Below are 13,206 nucleotides of genomic sequence, written 5' to 3' on the forward strand. Positions count from 1 at the left end.
ATTTTCCCTTGTCTTCCCCAGTAACAGATATGGTGGTTGCAAGAAAATTACAGTGAGAACACATGCTTGTTTAGAAGATCCTGATCCTAGACTTCAAGTCCCCAGATGCCTCTTCTACTTTGTGTTTCTCTGAATACATAAAACTGAACAACAATCCTGAGAGATGGATGTTTCCAGCCTCGGCAGTTACCTCATGAATTTGAGAGCTCTGGAGTCCTTGAATTAGGAGCTCATTGCTTGGTGGGAGATATTTTGTGCAATTACATCCTTCTCATAGAAAGAGGTAAACACAACCATGAAGATGATCCATACCTTGGCTATCCAGAAGACCTTAACCTTGGGACTGAGGTAAAAATGAAATCTGCATAACAGTCCCACAACTTTCTTGAGCATCTTTACTATAATGGTGGTGACAAATTGTAGTTTATTTAGAATATGTGTTAGTCCATACTTATGAGTCTTGTGTTTTAAGCATTTCTTTTGTGGTAGAGAAAATATACAACCATCTCAAACCTGCTATCTGCTAATTTGTACATTGAAGAACTTTTCCAGAAGGGGACCCTATTAACTCATTTTAGAGGAAACTCTAGACATCAGTCTCTCATAACATAGCCAGACCTCAACTTTTACTTGGTACTACAGTATATAATAAGCCAAAGAAAAAGCCTGAATCTCCTCTTTTAGGGGTTGGGCTCTCCTAGGAATTCACTCAGATCCTCATAAGTCCAGAGTAGGGGTCCCTTGTCAGAACAGGGGTTTCTGGATTCTGAGTGACATTGGCTTTTATAAAACCTGTCTTCTTGCCTCAGAGGCATTGACTCTCCCATAAGTACTTCAGTGGAGAAAACAGTGCCATGCAATAGAAACTGAATTCTACCAACTGAATTCTCCCCAGAGTCAGGAGACTTAGGTTCAAGTCCCAAACTAGCTAACCAACTCACTGTGTGACCTTAGTCAAGTCCTTAGTTTCTCTGGGACTCAGTTTTCTTCCCTGTATAAGGGAAGTAGATGAGGTGGTATCTGGAGTCCTTTCCAGCTTTATGAATTTGTGACTCTCTAGACTGACTTGGCTGTGGCCCTCTCCTAGAGGGAACTGGTCTTTTGAAAGCTGAGCCAAAAGAAGATGATGTTTAATCCAAAGAACTGAATGGCTAATGGTAGAATATTGGGCATCAGCCCCTGGGATTTTATATTAGCTCCTCATATGCAGCTCACAGAGAAGGTGCCACCTACAAGAACTATTCTGAAAGAGAGGCTACAATTAAGATAAAAGAATGAGAGCTTACTCATGTCCACTGCTAAGACCATACTGCAGGGCCCTTTGTCTAACAGCTTGGAGTGCTCTGGGATGCCAGATAATCTTCCCCAAGCCTATAGGAGCTCACAGTGATAAAGATTAGTCTGGAACTGGCTGAGAAGGGGAATGGTGTCTGGTTATGTGGGCAAAGAACTTCAATTTCATCCCATTCTTCCTAGAACCATAGTGTGTCAGCTAGAAAGGCCCTCAGGACACACACTTAATTAGCACTTCCTATGTTGCAGGCACAGTACTAAGCACTTTATACTTATTATCTCATTTGATCCTCACAATATCCCTGAGAAGAAGATTTTTTATCTCCATTTGACAGGTAAGGAAACTGAGGAACTCTGAATATGGAATGTCAAAGCTAGGTGGGACCTTAGAATATGGAATGTTAAAGCTGGAAGGAAGCCCAGAATATAGAATCTCAGGACTGAAAGTGACCTCTGAGACCATCTAATCCAACATCTTCATTTTAAAGATGACCCAGAGAGAAATTTACTACCTGTATGACATTGGGAAAGTCACTGAAACTTCTCTGGGTGATTGTTTTCAATTCTGTAAATCAGTGTTGGACCGACCCAACCTCTAAGGTCTCTTCTAGATCTAACTCTTATGACTAAAAATGACTTGACCAAGGTCACACAATACACAGAGTCACACTAGACTCAAGTCTAGGGACTGAGCTAGAACTGAAACCCAGGTATCAGGATTCCTTCTACCCCATGGTGATACCTCTTATTTGGTCACTTTCCTTTTTTTTTTTTTGTTTTTGTTTTTTTATGTATAAGGTATTTTATTTTTTCCGTTACATGTAAAGATAGTTCTCAGGTCACTTTCCTTTTGTCCCATTAGACTGTTGCACTGGGGTAGGACACACAGAGGGGGTTGAGTTATGTGGTTGAACAACTACATCTCCTGCCCCTGCCCATCAAACCACTAGGCAATGCTGGAGCCCTACATGAAAGAGGATGTTGAAAGACTTTCCAGGACAAACCAGGAGCTGGTGTTTGAAGGTGAAAAATAAAATCTTTATTTTGGTTACTTCAGCATATGCACTACACAAGCATGCCCAGGTGGCTGGCAAGTGCCAACAAATGGGGATGGGCACAAACGGCTCAAAAGCAAGTTTCCCTGCCCGCTCTGCTATAAAAAGCTTTATTTAACTATGGACCGAATCAATTCCATTTTTGCTCACATTTTAAAATCTTGTTTGAAAAAAACCAACAGAATATTTCCCTAGTAATAGTAATAGCAAGTATGAGTGAAGCTTCTAAAACCCTCATATCCCGTTTTCCAGATAGACACCATTTCACATTGATATAGTGCTTTACAGTGTTTTTGCAGCAACCTTATGGAGGATTCTTATTTTCCTTTTACACACCGAGTAAAGCCAGGGAAATGACCTGCCTAAGATGACCATTTTTGACAGAAACGATTAGAATATGAGTCCTCTGACTTCTAGTCCAGGAAGGATTCCTATGCATGAAGCTCTCTCCCCAGATGCCTAGACATATTTCGCATTCTCCCTACAGATTCTACTTTCCTGAGACTTGATATCCTGGAGCTAACTGGAGACTGGAAGATGGTAGTGAAGCAAGGAATGCTGCTTTTATCTTTCAGGTATTTCCCCTAAACGTGGGGATTTTCTGGTCTGGGACAGGAATTTTCTAATCCAATCTCATTTACTGGACAGCCTCAGAGGTTGTCCAATACAACTCAAAACTGAAGCAGTACACCTCTCCATGTCATCCCCAAATGGTCATTCATTAGTAGATGTATGCTTTTTGAGGGCAGGGACTGGCTTCTTAAAATTTCTATCTGGCATAGATTGGGCACTTAACAGATGCTTGTTGATTGATTGATTGATTACTGAAGAACTCCAGTGCTTCTAAGGCAGTCCGTTCCTATTTTTACAGCTCTACTGTCTTTCTAAAAAAAGTTCATATCAAAATCTGCTTCTTTGTGACTTCCCTCCATTATGCATAGTTCTGTCCTTTGGAACCAAGCAGAAGTCTAATATTTCTTGTGATAACCCTTCAAGGATTTGAAGGCAACTGTCACCCCATCTTCCCCAAGTCTTCACTAGGCTAAAATTCACTAGCTCTTTGAACTTATATTCACATATTTAGGTGGTTTCAGGACTCCTCACCTTCTTGGTCCCTTTTCTCTGGCATGTTGCTTCTCATGAAGATGACCCTACATTTTTAAGGCTACATCAATAGCACACAAGCTTGGGCAGATCTATTGCAGAATCTCTGAATCAGTTTTATAAGGAATCTTCAAGTCCCTCTAGTCCAACCCATTCCTGAATAAGAATTCTATCTTCAGCATCCTCAAGCTTGCTAGACCTTGATAGAAGATATACAAGTTCTGCTGAAAGCTATAGCTTTGGAGACCTCTCTCCCTGCTTCCCTGTAAGTCTCCAGACCTGTGCTTAAGAGGCTTAGCAATGAGTAGGGCCTGGAGTTAGGCCTTGGGTTAGCATTAGTACAAGCTAGTAAAGAAGGTTAGGTCCTAAGAATCTTGGCTTTCTCCCTTGGTGGGAGAAAGAAAGGAGGAAGATGTAGGAAAGTCAGGCTGACCTTAAGACATTTGTCATTACAAAGGTGGAGAGAGGAGAAGTGTGAAGGCAAATTGAATATTACAGTCACAGGATAGTTCTTGGGAACCTAATAAGCAGGTAGCCTAATGCCTGTAAGAACAAGGCACATAAAGTGGTGAAGTGGATAGACCACTGGCCCTGGATTCAGGAGGACCCGAGTTCAAATCCGGCCTCAGACGGTTGACACTTCTTACTAGCTGGGCAAGTCACTTAACCCTCACTGCCCCACAAAAAAAAAGAAAAAAGCACATAGACTCCTATGGCCTCCTGCCTCTGATATGGAATGAATAACTTGATTCTGGGGGACAGGACTATAGGCATTAGTTCAGTCTTTCTGCTCGGAGTCTCAGAGCTTGGTGGGAAGGGCAGGGTAAAGGGACAGGAGGATTAAGAGACTAACTAATCCAGTCACTTTAACAGAGGAGGCAACTGAGACCCAGAGATGAGAAATATCTTGGCTAAGGTCACACAGTCAAGGCAGAGATTGAATTAAAATCATAGAAACCCTAAATTGGAAGGAGTCTCCATTCTAGTCCAGTTCCCTTTTCAGTGCAGCAGCCCACTTGTAACATGGGAGTTCATTACCTTTTAAGGCAGTTCCATTCCTTTGTGGATTAGCTCTGATTTTTAAAGAGGTCTTTTTTTTTTTTTTTTGAGCTGAAGTCTACTTCCCTGTAATTTCTATCAATTTCTCCCAGTTCTGCTCTCGGGCCAAACAGAAAAAGACCACCTTCCATTAACATCCTTGCAGATATTTTGTGACAGCAATGTTGCCTCCTTACTTCCCAGCCCAGGTTTGAACCACATCTTACTTCTTTCTTTAAATATGATGCAGATTCATCCTCTGGTCCCTCATTTCAAGCTCCTTGATTCTTCCTCCTCACTCTAGGAGCCATCTTTTTGCTTGTCTAAACCTCCCACTATATCCTGTATCTCTGGGTGGGGCTAGCTTGGGGGATAAGTGGGAGAGTATAAATTGAAATTGACAATCCTGTCCTAGACCCATGACTTGATGGTGCAAGAAGGGGACCCCTGATTGGTGCACAGGGGGTGTTCTGTCTCTGCAGAAAAATGGTGGCAGGCCAGGGGACAGGGTATTATGTCTCTGACAGTTGCCAGCCACTGTCAGAACTACCCTGTCATGTTCATAGTACTGGTGCATCATGGGAAAAGGACCCTCCCTATGGCTGAGGGAGCATCAAAAACTTTCCCTTCTCAGGGAGCTTTAACTTTTAGGAAGGGTAATAGGCTGGAGAGACGCAACTCCCAAAGATGGCTGTTGACCATCTTTGATCCTGTGGACCTGGAGTGTTTCTGATGCAGAGAACCCTCATGGGGCCTGGGACACTGGGGAAAGGGAAAGTCTCTTGATTGAATTTTCTTGGTTTGTGGGGTACAGCTTGGGAGTTGTCTGATAGTGTGTGATTAGGCTCAGTTGTGTGGGTTGGGATGGGCGTGGGGAGATTGGGGTTTGCTCCCCATCCCTCTAGGATCAGTGAGTGACTTCTCAGTTGAACTAATCTCCAATAATTACATTCCAGTAGCCCTTCACTGCTTTCATCTTGTCACTTTCGAAATTCACCACCAGCTTATGAAGTCCACGCCACTGGGGCATCAGGTCCACTCGGGTTGTGAGAGTGCTTCCAGGCTCAACTGGTTCATTGCTGGAAGAAAAAAATAGAGAGATGGTGGAGACCTGGTCCTGAGATGCTCTCATGATCCCTTATCAGGTCTCTCAGGGCAATGCTGATAGGCTAGGGGTAAGGGTTTTGAGGGGGAGGCATAGACAGTTTGACCCAAGCTTTTTTACTTGAATTGAGCCACCACTTTCTGGGTTGCTAAAGATTCAAAGTCTGTAAAAACCAGAAGGGTCCTTAGGCATCCTCTAGTCCCATTCCACCCCCTCACTCCTAATGTATACATTCTCCTATATGTAGGCATATGCATGTGTATGGCATGGTTACAAGTTTGTACATGGATAGAATCCTAAAACCTCTTAGAGAGCTAGAAGGGACCTCAGAGATCAGCTAGTTCAACCCCTTAATTTTAAAGGGAGGAACTTGAGACCAAAAGAGAGGTAGTTAACTTGCCCAAGGTGCCATGAGTGGCAGAGTTGAGACTTGAACCCAAGTCTCCTGACTCCTAAGATAGGGCTTAGGATATAATCCTGTATATATGTGGATAGATTCATGTGTAGACATAGAATATAAGTAGTTACATATAATTGTATGATGTGTGGATGCCTACAGATGGATGTGCTATAGGTATATGTTCATTTATACACATAGATATAGATGCATGGATTATGGCCATATATCACTGTCAACAAACATATATACTTAAGGGTCTTGGGATAGATTTGAAAAAAAAATCCTCGATCAATCAACAAGTGTTTATTAATTATCTACTAGGTACCAAGCAAAGCAAAAGAAAACCAATCCCTTCCCCGAAGAAGTATACATTTTATGAAGGGCAATAACATTATATATAAATATACATATATATGCATATGTATGTGATTTTTACATATCTGTATTATGCAAATATCTATGTCCACACATATGTAAATATATCATTATAAAATATTATTTGGGGAGTGATACTAATAGATGGGAGAAAGAGTCAAGGAAGCTTTCATAAAGAAAGGGACAGTTGAGATGAGCTGATTTCAGAGATATTAGTGAAGAGAAATAGTAAGTAAATCCAAAGAGTAAGGGATGATAAATACAAAACTATGTTGTTTAAAAGTTGTAAATTTCCTTCTCTGAGGTTTTTTCCCCCACACTACAACTATGCTTAGTCATTTAAAAATATATATATATATATATATATATATATATATATATATATATATTTTAAATTTATGGACTAAGTCAAGCTTTTCCATAACAAATTATAATAAAAAAGATGATTACAAATTATATGCAACTTGCTATTCCTTTTAAATATATAATAAAATTATCATGTAAGTTAAAAAAAAAACCAAACAACATAGGACCATAGAGGTGAGACTAGTTCTTCATCTGTTATAATTAAACCAAAGGGAAGGTCAGGCATCTGTCCCTGCCTGAGTTGGGGATAGATATAGAGGTGGCTTTGAAAAGTTGAGCCTGACCTATCTAAGAGGAATCTGAAAGCTCTATCTGTATCCCTTTGGTATCCTAAGTTCCTGCATTCTCAGAGGTCAGCAGGATTCCTATCCCAACCATATGAAAATCCTTTCTTGCCTAGCTGGGCAGGGAGCAACAGTGACCCAAACGGACATGATCCTGAGCTTGCTCTGAGCAAGCATCAGAGGGATGGGCCTGGCTGTCTTTGGGGAGGGTGTATGCCAGTAAGGCCTAGGCTCACTATAGTAATCCATTTTTGAAGGGTTAATGACTCTCTTTCAAGGCTCAGCTGAAATGTCACCTCCTCTTTATAGCTTCTTCCTTTTTCAGCCCATAATGAATTCTTTCTTTTCACAGCTCCCACAACCATGACAAATCAGTCTCATGCAATTTGGCCCTTGATAGTGGTTTTCAAACTACTTTATGTGTAAAGCCTCAGCCAGATGGGTAGCTCCTAGAAGGCAGGATCTTGATCTCCTCTTTACCCATAAGGCAGATGAGCAGTTATGCCCAAATTGGAGGTGAGATTGCTCAATTGTTGGGCTGGCTGATGTATAGTGGAATAGTATACCCTCTGCCAGTCATTACAGAAAAGGAATCTTTTCTGTGGTAGGGGAGCTTCAGTCTGCAACCATAGGGGAAGCCAGCTTTAAACCTCCAACATCCCTGGACAGGATAACTTTACTGGGGAGAGATGGATCACAGAATCTGAGATATCCACACCAAGCTATTACTTGACCAGGAATACTTTCTATAACATTCCTAATGAACAGGCATCAAGTCTGCTTGAAAGCCTTCAGTGATGAAGAATCCTTACCTTCTGAGGCAGTTTATTCTACTCTGAGACAACTCTGATTGTTAAGAAGTCTTTCCTTACATCAAGCTGAAATCTATCATTTAATTATGTTCCATTACTCCTATTTATAAGAATTGCAGATTCTCAGACTTAGAAGACACCTCACAATTGGTCTAATCCAACTCACCTCTAGACAATAAATGTTCTTGACCACATCTCTGACAAGTGGTCATCTATCTGGGGACAACAGAACTGCTCTAATACTGTTTCCCCATAACCCTTTGTAACCTGGCCCCTCTCTACATTTCCAGTGTTCTTACACCCCACATCCCTCCATGTACTTCTCTATCCAGTGACACTGGCCTCCTGGCTATTCCTTATGCATGACATTCTGTCTCCTGATTGAAAGTTCTCACTGGCTGTCCCTCATGTCTAGGACTCCCCCACTCTTCACATCTACCCTTTAGCTTCTCTGGCTTCTTTCAAGTCTCAGTTAACTTCTCACCTTCTATGCAAAGTCTTTCTTAATCCCAGACCTCAGAGACTACCCTCAGTTTATCTTCTACGTATTCTGCTCGTTCGTAGTTGTTTGCATGTTGTCTCCCCTATTAGACTGTGAGCTATTTGAGAGCAGAAACTGTGTTTTTGTTTATTTTGTTTTTGGTTTTTTGCCTCTCTTTGTATCCCTCTTAGCATGGTGCCTGGAACAGAGTGGGTGCTTAATAAATGCCAGTTAACTGAGTTAACTAAACATCCTCCACTACTTGGAGATTCCTGTTATGTTTCGCCTTACCCCTTTAAGGCGTCTCTTCTCCTGCGTAAATCTGGGTTCCAATCCTGACTCTGTCACTTACTCTTCAACCTTGGACAAGTAGTCACTTAACCGCAGCTGGGTCCCCATAAAGGGAGGGAGTGGAAGCTTAGACTAAATAGCCTCTCAGGTTCCTTCCAACTCTAAACCAATGATCCCATGATCTTATAATCTCAAAGATTTCTTTTCATTTCTAAATCCACACTCTCGGTTCCTTTGACAGATCCTTATCTGGAATAGTCTCCAGTTCCTTTACTGTCCTGGTTACTCTCCTAGAAACTCTACAATTTGTCAGTGACTTCTTACAAAGGGACTCTCTCCTCCCCCTGAAGCCCCTCTCTACTTGTATGAAGAGGACACTTACATTTCAATTATCTTCTGCCCCTGAGTCAGCCCAGCTCCTTCCACAGTGAAGACAGCGCCAAGCAAGGGAATTTGGAGGGGGTTTTTAACGGACAATTCGGCCACCAGCTTCCGAAACTTCTTGGGTTCTCCTAGGATCTGCAATGGACAGAAGAACAATATGAACCTTTGGGGAAAGAGCAAGAAGGTAGGGGTATAGAGGTGGGGGATGCACTGACCGGGGGGCTTGGAGACCTGAATTCTATTCCCACTTCTCCTGTGAAGTATTGGGCAAGTCCCTTATCAATCTAGGTCTCAGTTTCCTTGTGTGTAAAGTGAGGATAATAATCCCTGATCTAGCTCCATTCATAGGGCCATTGAAAGGATTGTCAATAGTGATGAGTAAAGAGTAAAAGTTCTTAATTACTAATAAACTCACCTCCTGGACTTCTGCCCTTGGGGACTTTTGCTACAGGTAAAGAGCTTTCTAAGAACTGGGGTCTGTGGTTCAGTCAAGAGCATGGTCTTAAAAGGATCCATGTTATGGGTTTGATCTTCATGGGGGCCAGTTAATTTTGTTTTGTTCCAGGGCCACATGGGTCTCCATGATTCTGATTGCCCACTGCTATTAGTCTCAAGGGGAAATGATCCAAAGAAAAAGTAGCTGGCTCAGTGGGATGCATATACAATTTGTAAAGTACTTTATAAATATCTCATTTGATCCTCAAAACAAACCCAAGAGGTGGGTGCTATTATCACCATTTGCATTTTACAGATGAAGAAACTGAGGTAGAGGTTGAATGACTTGGTCAGCATCACTGATACAGTGTCTGAAGGCAAATGTAAATGAAGATCTTCTTGACTCCAAGCTAAATATTTTATCTACTGTATCACCCAGCTGCTGCCAACACTCATTTCATAGACAAAGAAGCTAAGGCAGAGAGAGAGAGAGGGAGAGAGAGAAACACAGACACAGAGACGGAGAGACATAGAGACAGAGACAGAGACAGAGAGAGACAAAGTTGCTATCAGCTATGCTGTGGTTCTGCCTCTGTGGGGAAGGGAAGAGAGGTGACTGGGCTTCCTCTGCCCCTCACCCTGTCGTCTCTGGGAGCCCCCTTGAGCACTGCAATGAGGGCATCTGCCTCCCATTGCTTCCCCTCATTTTGCCTCTGGCCTGGTCTTTGGGACTGGCTGGGCACTTCTTACCCTGATCTTGATCTCTGGATTCTGCAGGTAGATATCTCGCTCAGCCAACAGGAAAGTACGGGATTCATGAAGTTGGAGGAGCATCTTCACCTTGATAAGGTTGCTCTCATTCAGGTGGTCACGATAATTTGAGTACTGGATCCTCAAGGGTATTTTCTTCTCTGATAGAAAAATAAGGAAAAGTTCATCTTTGGCATTTGGCCAAAAAAAGTATAATTTTCATGTGTGTATATGCATATATATGTATGTGTATATGTATGTATCTATATATGTGTACACATGTGTGTATGTTTATATATACATAATATACATATTTATGTGTGTATATATACACAGAAATACACATATTTCCTGTTAACATGGATGGTGAGAACAGCCTATCTTCAGCTGCCTTCCTCCCAGGGGACCCTCCCTAGGAGAGTAGTAGGCAGGCCATAGCTGAGGTCTGTCTGAGAATCATTTCCTGTGTCTAGTTTCTGTACATCTCCACTTATTGACTAGGGTCCTTTTCATCTTTAACCACTCACTTTCTCTAAACTCCCAGGGTCACTGTTAAACTTTTATCACTTCTTGCCAAGGATGACTGAAACGGCCTCCTAACCTATCTTCCCACCTCCAGGAGGAGATTTCCTGACCTTCCTCTTACCCCCTACAATTTACATTGACCTGATGCCAGAGTCACATTCTTTCTGCCCAGCTCTGATCATTTGTCACTGAAAGAACAAATGAATAGACAGTAAACACTTACTAAATACCTACCATACATGACCCTTTGATTGGTGTTAGGGAAAGATGGGAAATGGAGTATACAGCAGCCTTGGCTCGAGGTGCTAGAGTCAGGGAGGCCAAGAGAATGAGAGTGGCCATATTAGTGCTGGAGGGATGGGATATGGGCAGGGACTGAAGGGCCCATGCCTGTGAGGGAGGGGGACAGTCCTGGAGCTAATCTGTACAGGAGCTAGAAAAGCTTGTGCCTCAAGGCCTATAGGGGAGGATATTGTGCTCCTATAGTTGACCTGAAACCATTAAACCATTCTGGGCTTGGCTTGCTCCCAGTTCATGGAAATGGCTTAGATCTTGTCATCAAAAGAATAACAACTTCAGGTAGTGCAGCCTGGCAAGGCCTCAAGATTCCTTCTTAGCAAGAGCCGTGTGTAGGTTCTGGGAGAATTCTTGCTCTGCTGGTGGGGCCTGCTGAAAGGCAGCTGCAGGGAGGGGAAGAAACCTTGGACCAGAAGTTGCAGGACCCATGTTCAAGCACTGGATCTGCTACATCCTAGATGATGTGGATAACTCCCCTCCCTTCTTCCACTTTCATGGTGGGGCTTTAGTTTTTGTAACTAGCTAAGTGGCATAGTGGAAGAGGGCACTGGACTTGGAATCAAGAAGACCTGAATTTAAATCCTCCCTCAGACTCTTACTGGCTGAGTAACTCTAGGCAAATCACTTAATCTCTCAGCCTCAGTTTCTTCATCTATAAAATTGGGACAATAATAGCACCTCTTTCCCAGGGTAGTTGCAAGGATCAAATGAAATCATATATGTAGAATGCTTTCCAAATCTTAAAGCACTCTATTTTGTTGTTCAGTAGTTTTTTTTAGTCATGCCCAACTCTTTGTGACTCCATTTGTGGTTTTCTTAGCAAAGATACTGAAGGGGTTTGCCATTTCCTTCTCCAGTTTATTTTACAGATGAGGAAACTGAGGCAAACAGGGTTAAGCTAGTAAGTGTCTGAGGCCAGATTTAAACTGAGGAAGATGAGCCCTTCACTCTATGCACTGTGCCACCTAGCTGCCCAAAGCACTCTATAAATGCTATTATTAAACATAAATATAAATGCTATGATTAACAGAGGGAAAGGGGTATATATCCTTCTCTGCCTCTCCTCTACCTATGTTTTCAACTACAATGGAATTCAGTGTGTCAGGAACATATTCACAGGAACTTGTGAACACTTACAAAAGAGTTTCCCTTGGACAGGCTTAATGAAGGGCCTAGATAAACATGGGTAAAGAGCAAACAGATCTTATCTGGGAGACAAATGGTGATTAAATAGCCTTGGGAAGAATAGGTTTGGAGGAAGCTTTGACCTGCTAATTTAATGGGCTATCAATTTAATTCACTCTGTACCTGGCAGTTTTGGAGAGAGGTCTCCCTCCTACCACCCTCCCTTTTGGAACCTTACAAGCCTGCCTAAGATTACTGCTGGGGAGCCTAGATGGACTGAGATACAAAAGAGCTGAACCCAGACTTCTCAAGCCTCTCTCCTCTCCCTCCAGTCCATGCTACTGCCCCCTGCTCACACTGCTCTGGGATCAAATTCAGACTCTTCTGTGTGGCATTTGAAGGCCTTCTATGTCCATAATAGAGGAATGGTCCAAAGCATACAGACACACAGATCTCGAAAAAGGAATCACAGTTAATGACCATATGGAAGGATGTTCCAGATCACTAAGAACAAATCCCTCTCAGCAAATTGGCAAATAGGACAAAAGTTGGGAATAGTCGATGTTGAATGTTTGTAGTGTATAACCTATATCAAATTGCTTGCTGGCCTCGGGAGCAGGGAGGAAAGGGAGGGTGGGAGAAAAATTTGGAACTCAAAAAAATATCTTTACATGTAATTGAGAAAAAAATTTAATTAAAATTAAATTGAAAAAATAGTCAATGTTGAAGAGGTTTTAAAAAGGCAAGGACCGGTTGTTGGTGGAGCAATTTGGAATCATACAATTAAAATATTTAAAATGTCCTTATCCTCTGACCCAGAGATTTCACTCCTAGGCACATACCCTGGGGAAGTCACTGACAAAATGAAGGGCTCCATACACAGCAACATATTTATAATGGAATTTCTTGTGGTAGCAAAGAATAGGCAACAAAGTAGATGCACATCAAATGGGATGTGGCATGGGTAGCTAAATACATTGTGGTACCTGACTGTTAGGGAATATTATAGTGCTATTAGAAATAAAGAACATGAAGAATTTAGAAAAGCATGGGAAATTTTACAACACGAACTGATGAAAATTGAAT

General features: G+C 42.1%; 1 protein-coding gene across 1 annotated transcript in view; it reads right to left on the reverse strand.

Moving 5' to 3' along the window:
- Positions 1-1,833: 1,833 nt before the first annotated feature.
- Positions 1,834-13,206, reverse strand: part of TGM2 (transglutaminase 2) — a 61,130-nt gene continuing 49,757 nt past the window's right edge. The window contains exons 11-13 of the mRNA XM_043989790.1: positions 10,174-10,334; positions 8,987-9,123; positions 1,834-5,569 (exon numbers count right to left, since the gene is read on the reverse strand). Coding sequence (XP_043845725.1) covers positions 5,422-5,569; positions 8,987-9,123; positions 10,174-10,334 — 446 coding nt within the window. The 3' untranslated portion in view covers positions 1,834-5,421. The remainder of the gene's footprint in view (positions 5,570-8,986; positions 9,124-10,173; positions 10,335-13,206) is intronic.

This window comes from Dromiciops gliroides, chromosome 2 (assembly GCF_019393635.1).
Source record: "Dromiciops gliroides isolate mDroGli1 chromosome 2, mDroGli1.pri, whole genome shotgun sequence".
NCBI lineage: Eukaryota > Metazoa > Chordata > Mammalia > Microbiotheria > Microbiotheriidae > Dromiciops > Dromiciops gliroides.